Below are 15,521 nucleotides of genomic sequence, written 5' to 3'. Positions count from 1 at the left end.
CACATTTGAATACAAAAATAATATTATAGTCCTCAGAAATGTCAATTCAGTTACAGTAATTAGAGATTACAGTACTGAATTTATCTCCATGTCAATATAGGACAAATGTTAAAAGAAAAAAAATCTTAGAAAGCTCAGAATTAAATTGAGGGTCATAAAAATGATTTTGTTTGGTTTTTGAGCATTTACATATTAAATCATTTCATGAGAATTCAAGTTAAAATGGAGATCATAAATTCTATCAGGTTTGTGATGAATATTTTTTTCGTGTAGAGTATTCACATAATCTTACCATATCTTCAATATTTTGAATTGTCCATAACTAATTCCAGATGAAACTTTGCCATGAGATAGAGTCCATTGAGGGGGGATGAAAAAAAAAGGTCTTTTGCTTAGAACTACAGTAAGATTTTTTTAAACTATGAAAAAGAAAAAAAGAATCAAAACCGAATAACAATTTCATTGATTTGATAGGGGCAATGAGCAAACCATTTTTTAAAAATTAGTTTTCTTTTAAATAATAATTTCCCAAAGTATAATTTGAAGTTCCTCATTGAGCCACATGGAAAATGACTATTGTTCAGACTATGATATATAGTTGGATAGATAATGTATAAAGCTTTTCCGTCATCGTACGTTTCTTGAACTGACACTGAGAGTAGGTAGTGAGTTGGGACCAGAATTGAATGAGTGTAATATGATGGACTTGGGAAGTTACAAATTTCTTTGATGACCTCCAAGCTCCTACTTAAAAAAAAAGCAAACAATATAAGTCATGGAGTTAGGGAACACAATTAACTCCAAAGAAGTGAAAAAAAATCACCCAAACCTATTGAGAGGCACATGGTGCACGTGAGCAGGCTACAACACAATACATATGAGGAATTTTAAGAGAAAAATGGACTGAATGTCATAAAATAAATGTATCAGTGAAAAAGAAAAAGGTCAGTTATGTAGTAGAAGCAATGAAAAACTGATGAACAGCCTCCATTTGGGGAATAATATAAATTAGCTATTCATCATTCTCTCTCCCATTCCTGGCTGTGCTTCTGACTCTCCAGACATTACCACATGCCACTGCCTGGGTACCCTTTCCCCTCCCCTACCTCCAGCTTCTTTTTATGTGTTGTATTTCCTTATCAGAATATAAGCTTCCTGAGAACCCAGAACTTAGTATAGCCCCTAGCATGTAATAAGACCTTAATAAATGTTTATTGCCTACCTGCCTCTACATTCCACTGGTGTCTTCCCAATATCACGAGAAAGTGAAGAAGGCACCTGGAACATTGAATGGACCTCTTGTGGCATACTTATAGGACAATGTGGATGAGAAGTATATAAGATAGGTTATGGTATGTATCACTATACATGGATAAGATCGCCGGATTTTAGTATTTGAATGCCATTTGAAATAAAATACTGAAAAGAGAATGGCAGTATGTTGGAATCATGAATTATGTGGATGGTCTTGCCATGTGTAATGATAAAAAAAGTCTATTACTCATTTGAATTATGAAAGGCAGAAGCAGAAATCTAATAACTCGTAAAAGCAAATATGTCTTGTTGGATGAGATTTATTTCTTTCTTACTTATTTTCACCAAGCCACATCTAAAGCTAGAATTTGAAAATGCTACATCGCTTTCTTTGGGTACCTGGGGAAAATTGGAGCAGTAATTTTTGTGTCTGGAGCTTTTAATACTGTCCCTTCTCTCCTACAACTCTTAGTATTTAATGGGCTGCTAGAAATATGATTCATAAAATTAAATATTTACCTTTTGTGTGTCAGAAGAAGTTATGAACCATGAAGAAGTTTAGAGAAGTCATGTGCTTTGTAGAAAGGTCACCTTAGGACTCTCTGAAACAACAAATGAGGTTGTCTTTAAAGCACCTGTTTATATTCTTCTACCATCACCCCTACTTCTGAATTTATGTCTGAGCCTCCGTGAAGCTTCTGGAAGAGGCAAGAATATTCAGTTTGTTCATTTCTAATTTCTGGGAAAAGAGAGAGGTCTTTTCCCCCCCTGTCATTTCTGCTTGACCTGTTCTCTCATTGAGAGAGCTTTCAATAAAAAAAAAAGTGCACTGTATATGCTTTCAATCCCCCTCCAGTCACATAACCTAAGTAGTTTCATCCCACTCCTGAGAATACCATGATTATTTTTTCTTTACTCAAGGTCAAACCTCCTATTATAGCTTAGACTCTAATAATATGAGACCCAATTGGTTTTAGTTCTGTTATGGGGAACTGCTGGTCAAAGGGACAAGATGTATGTAGCTTAGACCTTTCTTTTTCATATTCCTAAGGCAAGTCCCATCCTGATGCTGTTGATAACAAAAATCAGTCAGTTAAAATAAAAACCATGTCCTCATTGATTTTTTTCTTTCTCTAGCAAACTTGCCAAATTGGTAAAAGCATATAAGTGAATTGCTGGAGAACACATTCTAATATTTCAAACTTTTCCAATTTAATTGCCTACAGTGTTTTGATATGTTTTTAAAAAAAATTTTCAGATAGACTTCTACCAAAAATTTGTCAATTGTGATAGTTACCTTACTGTTCACGCATACTGTCTCTTCAGATTTATTATAGAAGTATGATCCTCATTTTTCTATCTTGGGTGAATCCTGCCTTGTGGTTGAGGGAAATATCAATCATTAGTGAGAGCTAATGAAATTTAGGCCATCTTAAGAACTCAATTACCTTACTAGCTATTCCTAATTTCTAATGGTTCATTCTTTATTGTTTTGCTTAGTATACCCATGGGCTCCCTACAAAGCAGCTCTCTCACATTATGCTCATAAGATTTTCTCCCTTTGTGATATGGCTTTCTCTTGCCAACATGGTGCTCAAAATTTTCCTGCTCTTTCTGGTCATAGGGAGTTTTGTTGTTTTGGTACTCCAGTTAGTATTTCTTAGCTTAATTGAAATTTGGCGTTTTCTTTGGGTTGAGAGGTATTTCTTTAGTGACTATTTAGATGAGGTCCTAAAAGAATGTGTTTGCACATGAGACTGTGGATAATTTCTTTTCATTATCCTAGTCTGAGCAAGGTTTTTGCTCTTCTCTAGTTGTTACCTACAAGGAAAACAGTGTTAGAATTTGACACTTTCAATACAGCAGCCCTGATTCAATGCCCATCTGGAGAAGAATTAATTACTTTGGGAAGGTAATTTTGGTGTTTGGTGGAAAAAGCACTGTACTTAAAATTTAGACAACTTTGGTTCTAGTTCTGGCTTTGCCTTTAAGTAGCTATGTGACCACAAACAAATCACTTAACTTATTTGGGTTTCCTCATTGGGCAAATAAGTCGGTTGGATTAGATAATATCAATTGTCCTTTCTAGCTTTAAAATTCTCTTTGAATTTTGATTTTTCCCAGTTGCCTCAGGAAAAAAATTGAATATATTTTCAACATTTATGGATGACACACTCTCTTTCTTTCCCTTTCCCTCTCTCCCCCTTCCATCACCCTTCCCTTTCCTCCCCCACTTCCTCTTTACCACCCTTCCAATTTCAAAGTACATGATATGTGGTTTTAGTTTTCTGAAACAGATTCAATTTTTAGTTTATCAGCTTCTGTGCTAAGTAATATGAAATGGAATTCTGTTTCCTTGTATTTGAAGCTTCACTATTTTAGATGTTGACTGGATCAGAAGTATAAAAGATAGGTATGTTGGAGATTATGAATGTTATTTTAAATTCCAAAGATAAAATTGTACTATTGTTTATGCCATTTTTTTTTATCATGCTTAGGTATCTGAGCCTAAATCTTTCCTTAAAATGATTCAGAAGGCCAGAAGGAGGTTAATTTTAACTCAATTAAAAGCAAGTCTTTAGCAACTGGCCCAAATATTCTGACTCTGTTAAGCTTCAAGATGTTTATCTTCATGTGTGATGCATTTTTTTTTTTTGGTCACAGAGAGTCCTTCCTTTATGCCAAAGCTAACAATGCAAACTATAAGTATTTTAGATATAAATCTTTCCTGCAATCTCTAGGTGATCCCTTAATGGAATTAACTGTCTTCCTGGTCAATTAGTATTGATTATATCATTGTGCGTTGTTGGATTCTTCTCTTCATCCCCATCTTGCCAGTCCCATCCCAATATTAGCTAAAACTATGATGTACAACTACTCTACAGAGTTCAGTGCTTATTAATTCTAATGAAGTACCATAATTATTTGCCACTATTTCTAGTGAACTAGGTCACTTTATATTCATCTCGTGCATAGTTAACAGAAGAAATGTTTGAAATACCTCTTGGTTCCCACTGAAATTCACTTATATCATTGTCTGTTTTAGGTTGTAAACTGTCTAGGTCAGGGACTATGGATAGAGCCATATTTATATATAAACTAGATAATGACTTTTAATAACAAGGGCACTGTATAATGGAGTTGATCTGAACCATACAAGAAACCCTGAAGATGTGGGGATACAGGATTCAATCTTTGAATGTTTGTTCTGTGTCCTGATAAACTATCATGGGTTCTAACTCCAGTAGTAGCCTGGCCTTGCTTTCACTCTTGACTCCACTTGCTAGCTTGCTGACTGCTGTTGCTACGAGCAACAAATAGTTGATCTTTGCAGAGTTCTGTGGTTGGAAGTCATCAGAAATTGCGAAGAAATATCTTAGAGACCACTTAATTCTACTGCCTTCCCTGTTAATTGTTTCCAATTTATTCTATATATAAAGCTTGCTTTGTATGTGTTTGCATATTGTCTCTCCCTTAGATTGTAAATTCCTTGAGGGCAGGAATTTTCTTTTGCCTCTTTTTATATCCCTAGCATGTAGCTTAGTGCCTGGCACATGGTAGGTACTTAATAAATGTTTATTGATTAAAAACTTACTGGAACCTAAATGAGGCCCTCTCATTTCATTATATAATAGAGATTGATAGAAAATTTCAAAAGGAGTGTTGAAGAAGCATGTCTTCTCTTTGGGGAACAAAAAATGTAAGGTTTTCTCCATTTGAAAGGATTTCTCAAATCCTTTTCTTGAGAAAGAGGATGATCACATAGAACCATTTGAACAACATAGTTGATCTGATTTTGATATATACTTATTGGTCTATTTTTTGATCTCTTCTCTATTTTTTCTTCCTTTTTCTCTCTACAAACCAAAAACAAAAATTAGTAAAATCAAGGAAATTTTAAAAATGCATACCATTGTCTCTTCTTTTAGCATTAAATGAACTCCTCTTATTCTATGTCTTTTACACCACTGTTGGATTTATTTTTCAATTCTGTGTGGGCCTATATGAATGTGTTATTTATTTGCTTGTTTGTTTATTCATACATCCATTTATCTTAGAATTTAAGCCCTGAGGAAACAGTTGCTTTTCTTGTACTATGTGATCATTAGGTAGATGATCCATGATATTTTTTAAAAATGCTATCCTATAAAAGAGTAAAATTTCTTCACACATGTTAAATAGCTTTTTTGTGTTGGAGATCATTATTTTTTTAATTCAAATATAAAGTAAGTAGTTGAATTAGATGACAAATAAAGTCCCTTTCAACACCAAAGTTCTATGAATCTGTGATTATTTTTATATTCACCTGGCTGTGGACATACCACATTTTCTGTTACATTGCTAGGAAAAGATAACTTTTGAAGGGCAGGAGCTATGTGGTGTTGTAATGAAAAAGTACAGGACTTATTCAGAAGTTCAAATCTTACCTTTAACATTTTCTACCATGGACAAGTCATTTAACCTATCTGAGTCACATTCCTTATTTGTATAATGGAAGAATAATCACACTTATAAAATCTTCCTCACAGGGCTGTCATAAGGATCAAGAGAGATAATGTATATAATATTACATATGTGTAGAATGTGATGTTCACTTGTTTAGTCATGTCTTCCTCTTCATGACCCCAGTATGGGATTATTTTGGAAAAGTTACTGAGATGGTTTGCCTTTTTTTCTCCAGCTCATTTTACAGATGAGGAAACTGAGGCAAACAGAGTTTAAGTGACTTGCCCAGGGGTCACACAGATAGTAAGTATCTGAGTCTGGATTTGAACTGAGAAAGATGAATATTCCTGATTCTAAGCCCACTGCTCTAACTGCTGCGCCACGTAACTGCCCCATAATAGAACTAAATGGTTATATTTATTATATTATAGAATAATATTATTTATTTATTATTATTTATATTTATTATATATTTATTAAGAGATTATCTTTATCTTTATTATTTTTATTTGTATTTATTTTTAGAGATTATATTTATTAAGAGAAACTTTGGAATGGTCCTTTTAACAACAATCAAGGCGATTATTATAATTCAAGAGGGGAGAGCAGTGAGGTCTTACATATATATTAATGAAAAGAATTAAAATTGAATGGTGCTTCAGCATTTTCAAAATAACTAACTTACAGTTTCTTTCCTCTGTACTATTCCTATGTTTCTTGGCTGGCTATTATATTAATTGGTCAATGTTATCTGATTGGCATCACTTCCAGCTTTTGTGGCTTTATAATTTAAGAGTATCTGAACTTTCTTTTGTAAAGATTGAATTTAACCTCTTGCCCTTATGATACATTTGTCTTTTCCTAAAAGCAGAAGAATTGTCTGAAGAATGCAGGAGAAGCTAGGTAGAGCCTATTGCAAATCTGAAGCCAGAAGCGATTGATATATTTTCATGTACTATCTCTACTGTCATTTTTTCCCAGTTAATTTAAGTGGCCTTCACATGTTTAAAAGTGCTCTCATTTAGGTAAATCTTCAAATGGTAACCAAGCACCCATTTGATACTGACAAAAGTCTCCCCAAATTCCATTTAAGCACAACTTAAACCTATTTTCTTACTCAACCTACATTCAGTTCTATTCTTTAGGCTAAAGTCTAAGCAAACAGATGACCTACATTAACATTCTACAGATTAATGAATTTAGTCTTGGTTAGATAACTGGAGAAGTATGCTTAGAAGTCAAAGGGCTGCCCTTAGTTAACTCTCTGCCTCCAAGCATTTTGAGTCTAAAGACTGTCAAGATATTAAATGACAGGTTTATAAGTGGGGGAGAGAGCTTGTCATCTAAAATAATGAGGCAGACTCCCCGTGTTTCTGACAAAGAGCAGCCCCTTGAAATGACATCAGAGTCCTAATATACACTAGCAGAGACTAGCACACAAACCTGCACTGTACAGGCTGGTTTCCAAGTAGTCATCCATGTTCATCTTCTTTAGGTCAGATTTCAGTAATCTGATCCTGTTGTCAAAAAGCACAGGAAAACAAGGCCTGCCAGGGATCGGATATGGCGATCTCTCATTACTTAAAAAAGAGGAATAAAGGATCTGACAGCCATGACATCACAGAATAAGATAATTCTACCATCATAGAAGATATCTAAGTTAGTTGATGAAGGTTAAAAAAAAATAAAATGGCATCTAGATGAGAGATTACCAGGCAATTCTTATGCAGTTGTGGGTTTGTCCTTTCTGGGGTCTCATACCACTTTACCCCTCCCATTACATAGTTGATTGGATGAAAATTTGTTGTTGTTGTTGTCCACTCATTTCAGTCATGTGCAACTCTTTGTGACCCCATTTAGGGTTTTCTTGGCAAAGATACTGGAGTGGTTTGCCATATTCTCCAGTTCATTTTACAGGTGAGGGAACTGAGGCATACAAGGTTAAGTGACTTTCCGAGAGTCACACAGCTAGTAAGTATCTGAGTCTAGATTTGAACTCAGGTCTTCCTAACTCCAGGCCCTGCACTCTATCCACTGTGCAACCTAGCTGCCCCTGGATGAAAACAGTGTTGGCAGTTTCCAAAATGACCATGTCTGAAAACCTTCTTTTAAAATTGTCTTCCTCTCTATAACTGTTATGTTTCAATTTAACTCTTTTAATATGATTGCATTCAGTTTTGGCATAGGAAACTGAGCACTGGTGTGTGGAAACTCCCCAAAGGGTAAAAATTCTGCCTTGATATTTTATGTAAGGGGTGTCTAGGTAGCACAGTGGGTAGAGCACTGGCCCTGGAGTGAGGAGGACCTGAGTTCAAATCCGGCCTCAGACACTTAACACTTACTAGCTGTGTGACCCTGGGAAAGTCATTTAACCCCATTGCCAAGCCTAAACAACAACAACAACAATAACAACAAAAACATACACTATGTAAGCAGCTACACTGACCTGATTCTCAGTAAAATTAGAGGTAAGTATAGTAGCTGATGAGACAGGAATGTATGAGAAGGGTCTGTGTTGGTACATCACAGGTTCTCTGAGTTCTGAGGGTCTCAGTGTGGGGCCACTATAGTTTTGTGTCCTAAGCTTTAATCCCTTTGTTATTATTATACTTTTGCTCATTTTTATTTTTTTGAAACATTAAATGAAAAAAAATCTAGTCAAGAGTGGGAGCCAGAATTCGGCAGTCTTTGACAAAGGTCTGCTAATTATGTACCTATCTTTTGCCTTTCAAAAGTATGATACCTAGTTTGTTTTGAAAAGGTTTTAGGCCTTTTGAAGTCCTAAATTTGCTTTCAACCACAGCATCAGTGCAATTCAAACTTAAATGTTCCAAAAGATGCATGATTTCATGGGCTTGGGTACCCTCTTCTAACCAATGAATAGGGTTTTCATGGCTTGATAGATTGTTATCTGAATTGCTGGGGCAAAAAGAAAATGATGACCAACCAATGCAATTTATAATGAAGTTTTTTTCCCTCCCATGCATGTTTTGAGAGCCACACATGAAGTTCCAAAGCATTGTGTGCTACCCTAAAGCTACAGGTTGGTTTATAGTAAATAGACAGCTATAGTAAATAATTCACTTGTTGGCAAGCTTTAAGACAGCAAAATCTTCTTTACTTAGGCTTTTCATTGTATTGATGCCTTTGTTATTTGTCTTGGCTTCTCATTTACTAATCCTTCTGGATGATAGTCACAATAGAGCCATCAAAGGACATCTGTCATTAACTAACTCTACTCCCCTACCACATTTCTGAAAATTCCTCACATCGTCCCCCATTATTTCCTACTTTGCTCTAGTGTGAGTCTGAGGTCACCTTTCTTACCAAGGTCAGCCTCTCTATTTGTCCTCCTCTTGATCCCATCTTTTTCTTTCCTTTAAGGGAACTTGCTTCCTCAATCATTTCCTCTCCCCACTCCATCTTCATTGGTTTCTTTTACAATAGCTCCTTCCTTGCTGCTTACAAAAATGGCCACGTTGCCCCAACACTTAAAAAATTAAAACTCTCCCCTTGACCCTGCCATCTCCCTTTCACAGCCACACTCCTTGAAAGAATCATATACTTTCATTGACTGTATTTCATCACTTTACCTTTTCTCAGCTTTTTTCAGTTTGGCTTTTGACCCTGTCACTTGACCAAAACTTTTTTCTTCCAGGTCAAGTTATCTTTGTTTGTTAAATCAGATGTTTTCTCAGTATTCATTCTGTTTTACCTCTTGGCAACTTTAGAGAAAATAAAGTATTCTAATAGTTACATAGATCAGGCACAACTGAAGGACTTTCCTAATCCTCTTCTTCATGAGCACTCTCTTTTAAAATTACACCATGTTACTTTATATTTAATAACTTGTATGCATGTTGTAACATAAGATCCTTGTTATTCATCTTGAGAAGGAGTAGTTGAAATAGTGACCAGAAATATGGTTGTAAAGTGAGGAACCTCTGGGTTCAAATCAAACCTAAGACAAATAATGAAATGTTATTTAACTTTTCAATAATTCCCACAACTCTCCAAGACTAAATTGTGGAGCAGGTGCCAATATGTATTAGTAGAAGGAATTTCCTCACTGGGAGAATCACAGGTCTCTTATTTTAATTCTTTCTATGTCTTTCTGTTTCACATGTGTTTCTTGTACACAACATATTATTGGATTCTGGTTTCTAATCCATTGTGCTATCCACTTGTTTTTATGGGTGAGGTCATCCCATTCAAATTCACAGTTATGATTACTAACTATGACTTTCCTTCCATCCAGTTTTCTTCTATTTATTCTTGTCTCTCTCTTTTTAGCCTACCCCTCCTCTAAAGTCTGTTTTGCTTCTTACCTCTGCCTTCTTTTATCTCTCCTCCCTTTTATCCCTTTCTCTCTCTCTCTCTCTCTCTCTCTCTCTCTCTCTCTCTCTCTCTCTCTCTCATTCTCTGTCTCTCTTTCTCTCTCTCTCCATATATACATACGTACACACATGCATTCCCTCTTTGAATCAATTTAAATGTGAAAGGTGTTCAAGCACTGCTCATCCCCCCACTATTTCCTGCACGTTCTTTCTATGTAGAATACATCTAAGCATTTTAACATCCTTGAGTCCCTTAATATTTTTCTTTCATGCTTACCTTTTTATGCTACTTTTAGGTTTTGTATTTAAAAGCCAAAATTTCTATTCAGCTCTGTTCTTTTCATTAGGTATACTTGAATTTCCTCTAGTTCATTAAATATCTATTTTTCCCTTGAAGAATTATACTCAGTTTTGCTCGGCAGGTTATCTTTGGTTGCAATTCTCTTTTGTCTTTCAGAACATCATATTCCAAGCCCTCTGCTACTTGTATATGGTAACTGCCAAATCTACTGTGATCCTGACTGTGGCTCTGCAATATTTGAATTGTTTCTTTCTTGTTTCTTGAAATATTTTCTCTTTTTCCTGGTACCTCTGGAATTTGGTCATAATATTCCTGGGAGTTTTCATTTTGGGATCTCTTTCAGTTGGTAATCAGTGGATTCTTTCAATTTCTATTTTATGCTCTGGTTCTAGGATATCAGGGCAGTTTTCTTGATAATTTTTTGCAATATGAGATCTATGGTCTGTTTTTTTCATGGCTTATGGATTTTCCACTAATTTTTTAAATTTAAATTAAATTTTATTTTTATTTCTATAACATGATACAATAAATGATGGTTGTACATGAAATTACAAATCAACTCTGTACAACTTGCTATTCCTTTCAAATATACAACAAAATTATCATATATATTTCTTTTTTTCTTCCCTTCCCTACCTAGAGATGGCTACCATTAGACACATATATGTATATATGTAAAATTATTCTATATATACTTCTATTTATCAGTTCTTTCTCTGGATACAGATGGCATTTTTCTTCATATGTCCTTTATAGTCTGCCTGGGTATTTGTAATAATCAAAATAACATTCATTCAAAATTGTTCTTGAAACAATATTGCTGGGGCAGCTAGGTGGTGCAGTGGATAGTGCACCAGTCCTGAAGTCAGGAGGACCTGAGTTCAAATCCGTCCTCAGACCAAACACTTGACACTTACTAGCTGTGTGACCCTGGGCAAGTCACTTAACCCCAATTGCCCTAAAAAAACCCCGAAAAACAAAACAATATTGCTGTTACTGTATACAGTTCACTTTGTTCTGCTCATTTTGTTCTTCATTATTTCATGCAAGTTTTTCCATGTATTTCTAAAATCATTTAGCTCATCATTTCTTATAGCACAGTAGTATTCTATCACAATCAAATACCACAACTAGTTCAGCCATTCCCTAATTGATGAGCAACCCTGCAATTTCCCATTCTTTGCCACCACAAAGAGAGCTGCCATAACATATTAGAACATACAGGTTCTTTTTCCTTTTTCTCTAATAATCTTTGGAAATAGACCAAGAAGTGGGATTATGGGGTCAATGGGTATAGGTAGTTTAATAACTTTTTGCCCATAATTCCAGATTGCCCTCCAAAAATGGTTGAATCAGTTCACAATTCTACCAACAACAAATTAGTGTCACAATTTTTCCATATCCCCTCCAACACTTATCACTTTCTCTTTCTATCATTTTAGCCAATCTGGTAGATGTAAAATGATATCTCAAGGTTGTTTTAATTTTAATTTCTCTATTAATGGTTTAAAGAATTTTTAAATGACTATAAATTCTTTCGATTTCTTCGTCAGAAAACTGCCTGGTCATATCCTTTGCCTATTTATCGATTGGGGAATGACTTGTGTTCTTATAGATTTGACAAAGTTCTTTATACCTTTATAAGATAAATTGCCTATAAATTGTTTCCCCAGTTTTCTGCTTTCCTTCTGATCTTAGTTACATTTGTTTTATTTGTACATTCCCTTTTTAATTTAATGCAATCAAAATTATCCATTTTATACCTAACTTTGCTCTCTGTCCCTTGTTTATTCATAAATTATTCACCTATCCATAAGTCTGATGAGCAATATGTTCCATGTTCTAATTTACTTGTAAAATCTCTCTTTATATCTAGATCATGTGTCCATTTTGACCTTATCTTGGTAAATGGTGTAAGATATTGGTCTATGCTCAGTTTCTGCCATACTGCTTTCCAGTTTTTCCAACAATTTTTACCAAATAATGAATTGTTATCTCAAAAGCTTGCCTACACTTGTCAAATATGAGGTTATTATATTTATTTGCTATTGTAAATTGCATGTCTGCTCTATTCCACTGTTCTAGCTCAGCAATTCTTAAATTAGTTCTTCCTGTTCTATTTTTTCAGGTCAGTTGTCTTTCCCATGAGATATATCACATTTTCTCCTATTTTTCATTCTTTTGACTTTGTTTTATTGTTTATTCTTGTGTTATGTATTCATTAGTTTTCATTTGCCCGCCTCTAATTTTTAAGGATTATTTTCATCAGGGAGCTTTTGTTCTTTTTTTCCATTTGGTCCATTCTGTTCTTATGGTGATATTTTCTTCAGTATTTGTTAAGCCTCTTTTACTAAGCTGTTAATTATCTTCTTATAATTTTCTTCTTTTGCTTTCATTTCTTTACTTAATCCTTTAACAATCTGATTTTGAAAATATGGTTTTTTTAAATTTTTTTAAAACTCTCCCAAGAATTCTTGTTGGGCTTGTGTCCAAATCATTTTTTTTTTCTTTGAGGCTTTCCTTGTAGCCGTTTGACTTCATTGTATTCTTCTGAGTTCATATCTTCATCTTTCCTGTCACCATAGTAGCTTTGTATAGTCAAGTTCTTATTTTTTGTTGTTGTTGTTTACTCATTTTCCCACCCTATATCTTGATCTGGATGTTAATGTTGGCCTTTGTTCCCAGCATGGGAGGGAGGAACACTTTCTCAGGTTTCAGGCTGTTTTTGCACAGTTGTTTTCAGTTCTAGTTCTGTTGAAAGTTTTCATTTATTTCAAATTAGTGTTATCTGGGGCGAGGTATGATTACTGTTCTCACTTGTTCTATACTCTGGTCTTTATCCAGGAAGTGCCCCTGATCTCTTAAGATTTGAATTATGTTGTTCCTCAGGATACCTCCTCCTTTGAGACCTGAAACAATAACTATTCCTAAAGGTCCCTGATTCCTTGGGGCCAGAAGTGATACTGATCTTCAGGACTCCACTTCCTCTTGAACAAAAGTGCTCTTCTCTACCCTGTAACTATGACCCAAAAGTGGGTATAGGCAATGGAGCTGCCCAACAGTATTTGATCCTGCATCCATTGCTATCACAGGGGTAACCTATAATCTCTTTCTGACCATTTGCCAGGTCCCCTTACCATCTTTGGTTTGAGAGTCCTCAAAGCTGCTACTGCTTCTGTATTAACCACCTAGTCCCACTACATATGTTTCATCCTCACCTGTGTTACACATTTCTCCTTCTGATCTCCTATGCTGTCTTGGGCTGGAAGAATGTCTCACTATATCCTTTTGTTGGCTCTGCCACTCTAAAATATAATTTAAGGACTTATTTTAAATGTTTTTTTTGGGGGGAGAGTAATGTTGGGAGAGCTTAAGTAAGTGCTTTCTCTACTCTTCCATCTTGGCTCTTCCTGAAGAAATATCTTAGCTATACGTTTCTAACTGAGGAATTATTAAATATCCATATGCAAGGAAAATATATATATATATATTAACATATATATTATATATGTAATCAGGTGTAGAAATCTACATTGATGCCAACATTGATTGAAGGTAACTAATAAGTGTGATGTTTATTTGCACATTGCAGTGGGAAGAGAAGGTCCAGTTCTAATTTTTATTAGTTCTTAAGTGATTCCAACTGCTCCAAGGACTTCCTTCATTGTCTTCTACTATTCAGCTTTTTTTTAAACCTTTCCATTACTCTTTTCCTCTTGTGTCCCAAATGTATGGAGGCATTAGAATTTCCTTCAGGTTAATAGATATTTAGGTAAAATTGTTTTTGTTATGTTGATGGTAATAAAGGAGGAACACATATCTCTTCTCTTTCTTTGAATTTGTTTTTAATCTCACTGTGTATATGAATATTATTTTTACATTGATTGTGATGCCTTTTTTCACTCCTTAGTGGATGGCTGTATTCACAGAGCAGCTGGTCCCTGTCTGGTTGCTGAATGCCGTAATCTGAGTGGCTGTGAGACTGGTCAAGCTAAGATCACCTGTGGGTATGACCTGCCAGCAAAATGTGAGTATTTGCATTGAAACATACTTTCATAAGTAGAGTAAAACTTTTAGCTTGTTCTGTTTTTCAGATACATCATTTTAAAAATAATGTCTTGTTTTTTAATTAATATATAACAAACCCTTTCAATTAACATTTTAAATTCAATTCTAAGTCTTACTTTTTTGTTACTTTTTCCCGTTTTTTACGTGAATGATCATTTTTGGTTACTAATAGAATTTCTCTGAAACTAGAAAATATAAGAATGTGAAGAAAATATATGCTAAAGTTTTTAAATGTCATGGAGATAGATTCAAGAAATTATGCCACTCTTTTATTTCTTAGATAGGTTTCTTGATTGTGGATATGTTTAGAGCTAGATCAAAGTGATGCATTGTGTTTTTAGCTGCCATGTAACTGCTGTTTGGCAATTACACTTTGCTTTCAGTAATGGCCAATGGAATGTGGTTATCAATGTTGGAGATGCTTAATCTTTGAACATAGAAAGGACAAAATTTCCATTACATTTAAATAGGTAAAAATAGCACTTTTTGGTCTTTTTGCTTAGTTGTTCAGCCAACTTGGAGGAAAATAAAATAATATAGCTTAAAATACAACTTTTTCATATGCCATTTTTTCTAGTTAGAGTGGAAATATAGTATTGCTTAAGAAATATGTTTCCTCATTTACATTATTAATGGTGAATGGGTCCCAGTTTATCATATTATTTCCTAGGATGATGTGTGTATGACACTTGACACATGTAATACACACATATACACACATATTTTTAAAGTAGAACTGTTCTCTGAATTTTGTAGAGATGAGGGTAGTGTGCAAAAAGTATTTCATATCTAAAATTGCTTGTTTGGCCCTATGTAGATAGTTTGCATGAAAAAAGTTGAAATTCTGTATGTGCCTGAGAGTGGCAGGTAGATACTTGATTAAATGCTGCAGGCATTTTAAAGTATGCTTGAGCTCAGGTGTTGTTGTTGACAAAATAGTCACGTACAATGATTTTACATAACGCTGCCATACTTCTGCCTACTACACTTCTTACCAAAATGTTAATGTGATGCTAATAATAGAATAAACAGGAAACTAATTGTCCTTGTAATAATCTCTTCTCTTTTCCATCTCCTTGCTGTCATATATTACTTTTTCTAGGTTGCATAAAATG

The 15,521-nt window shown here is 34.6% G+C and overlaps 1 protein-coding gene across 6 annotated transcripts in view; it reads left to right on the top strand.

The window, feature by feature from the left end:
* MACROD2 (mono-ADP ribosylhydrolase 2) overlaps window positions 1–15,521 on the top strand; it is a 2,138,630-nt gene that overhangs the window by 620,799 nt on the left and 1,502,310 nt on the right. For all 6 annotated transcript variants that reach the window (XM_078149709.1, XM_078149711.1, XM_078149710.1 and 3 more), the window contains exon 5: window positions 14,249–14,365. In XM_078149709.1, coding sequence (XP_078005835.1) covers window positions 14,249–14,365 — 117 coding nt within the window. The remainder of the gene's footprint in view (window positions 1–14,248; window positions 14,366–15,521) is intronic.

This window comes from Phascolarctos cinereus, unplaced genomic scaffold, assembly GCF_003287225.1.
Source record: "Phascolarctos cinereus isolate Bilbo 61053 unplaced genomic scaffold, phaCin_HiC Scaffold_2;HRSCAF=192, whole genome shotgun sequence".
In the NCBI taxonomy this organism is placed as follows: domain Eukaryota; kingdom Metazoa; phylum Chordata; class Mammalia; order Diprotodontia; family Phascolarctidae; genus Phascolarctos; species Phascolarctos cinereus.
This window is presented reverse-complemented; position numbering and strand designations above follow the sequence as displayed.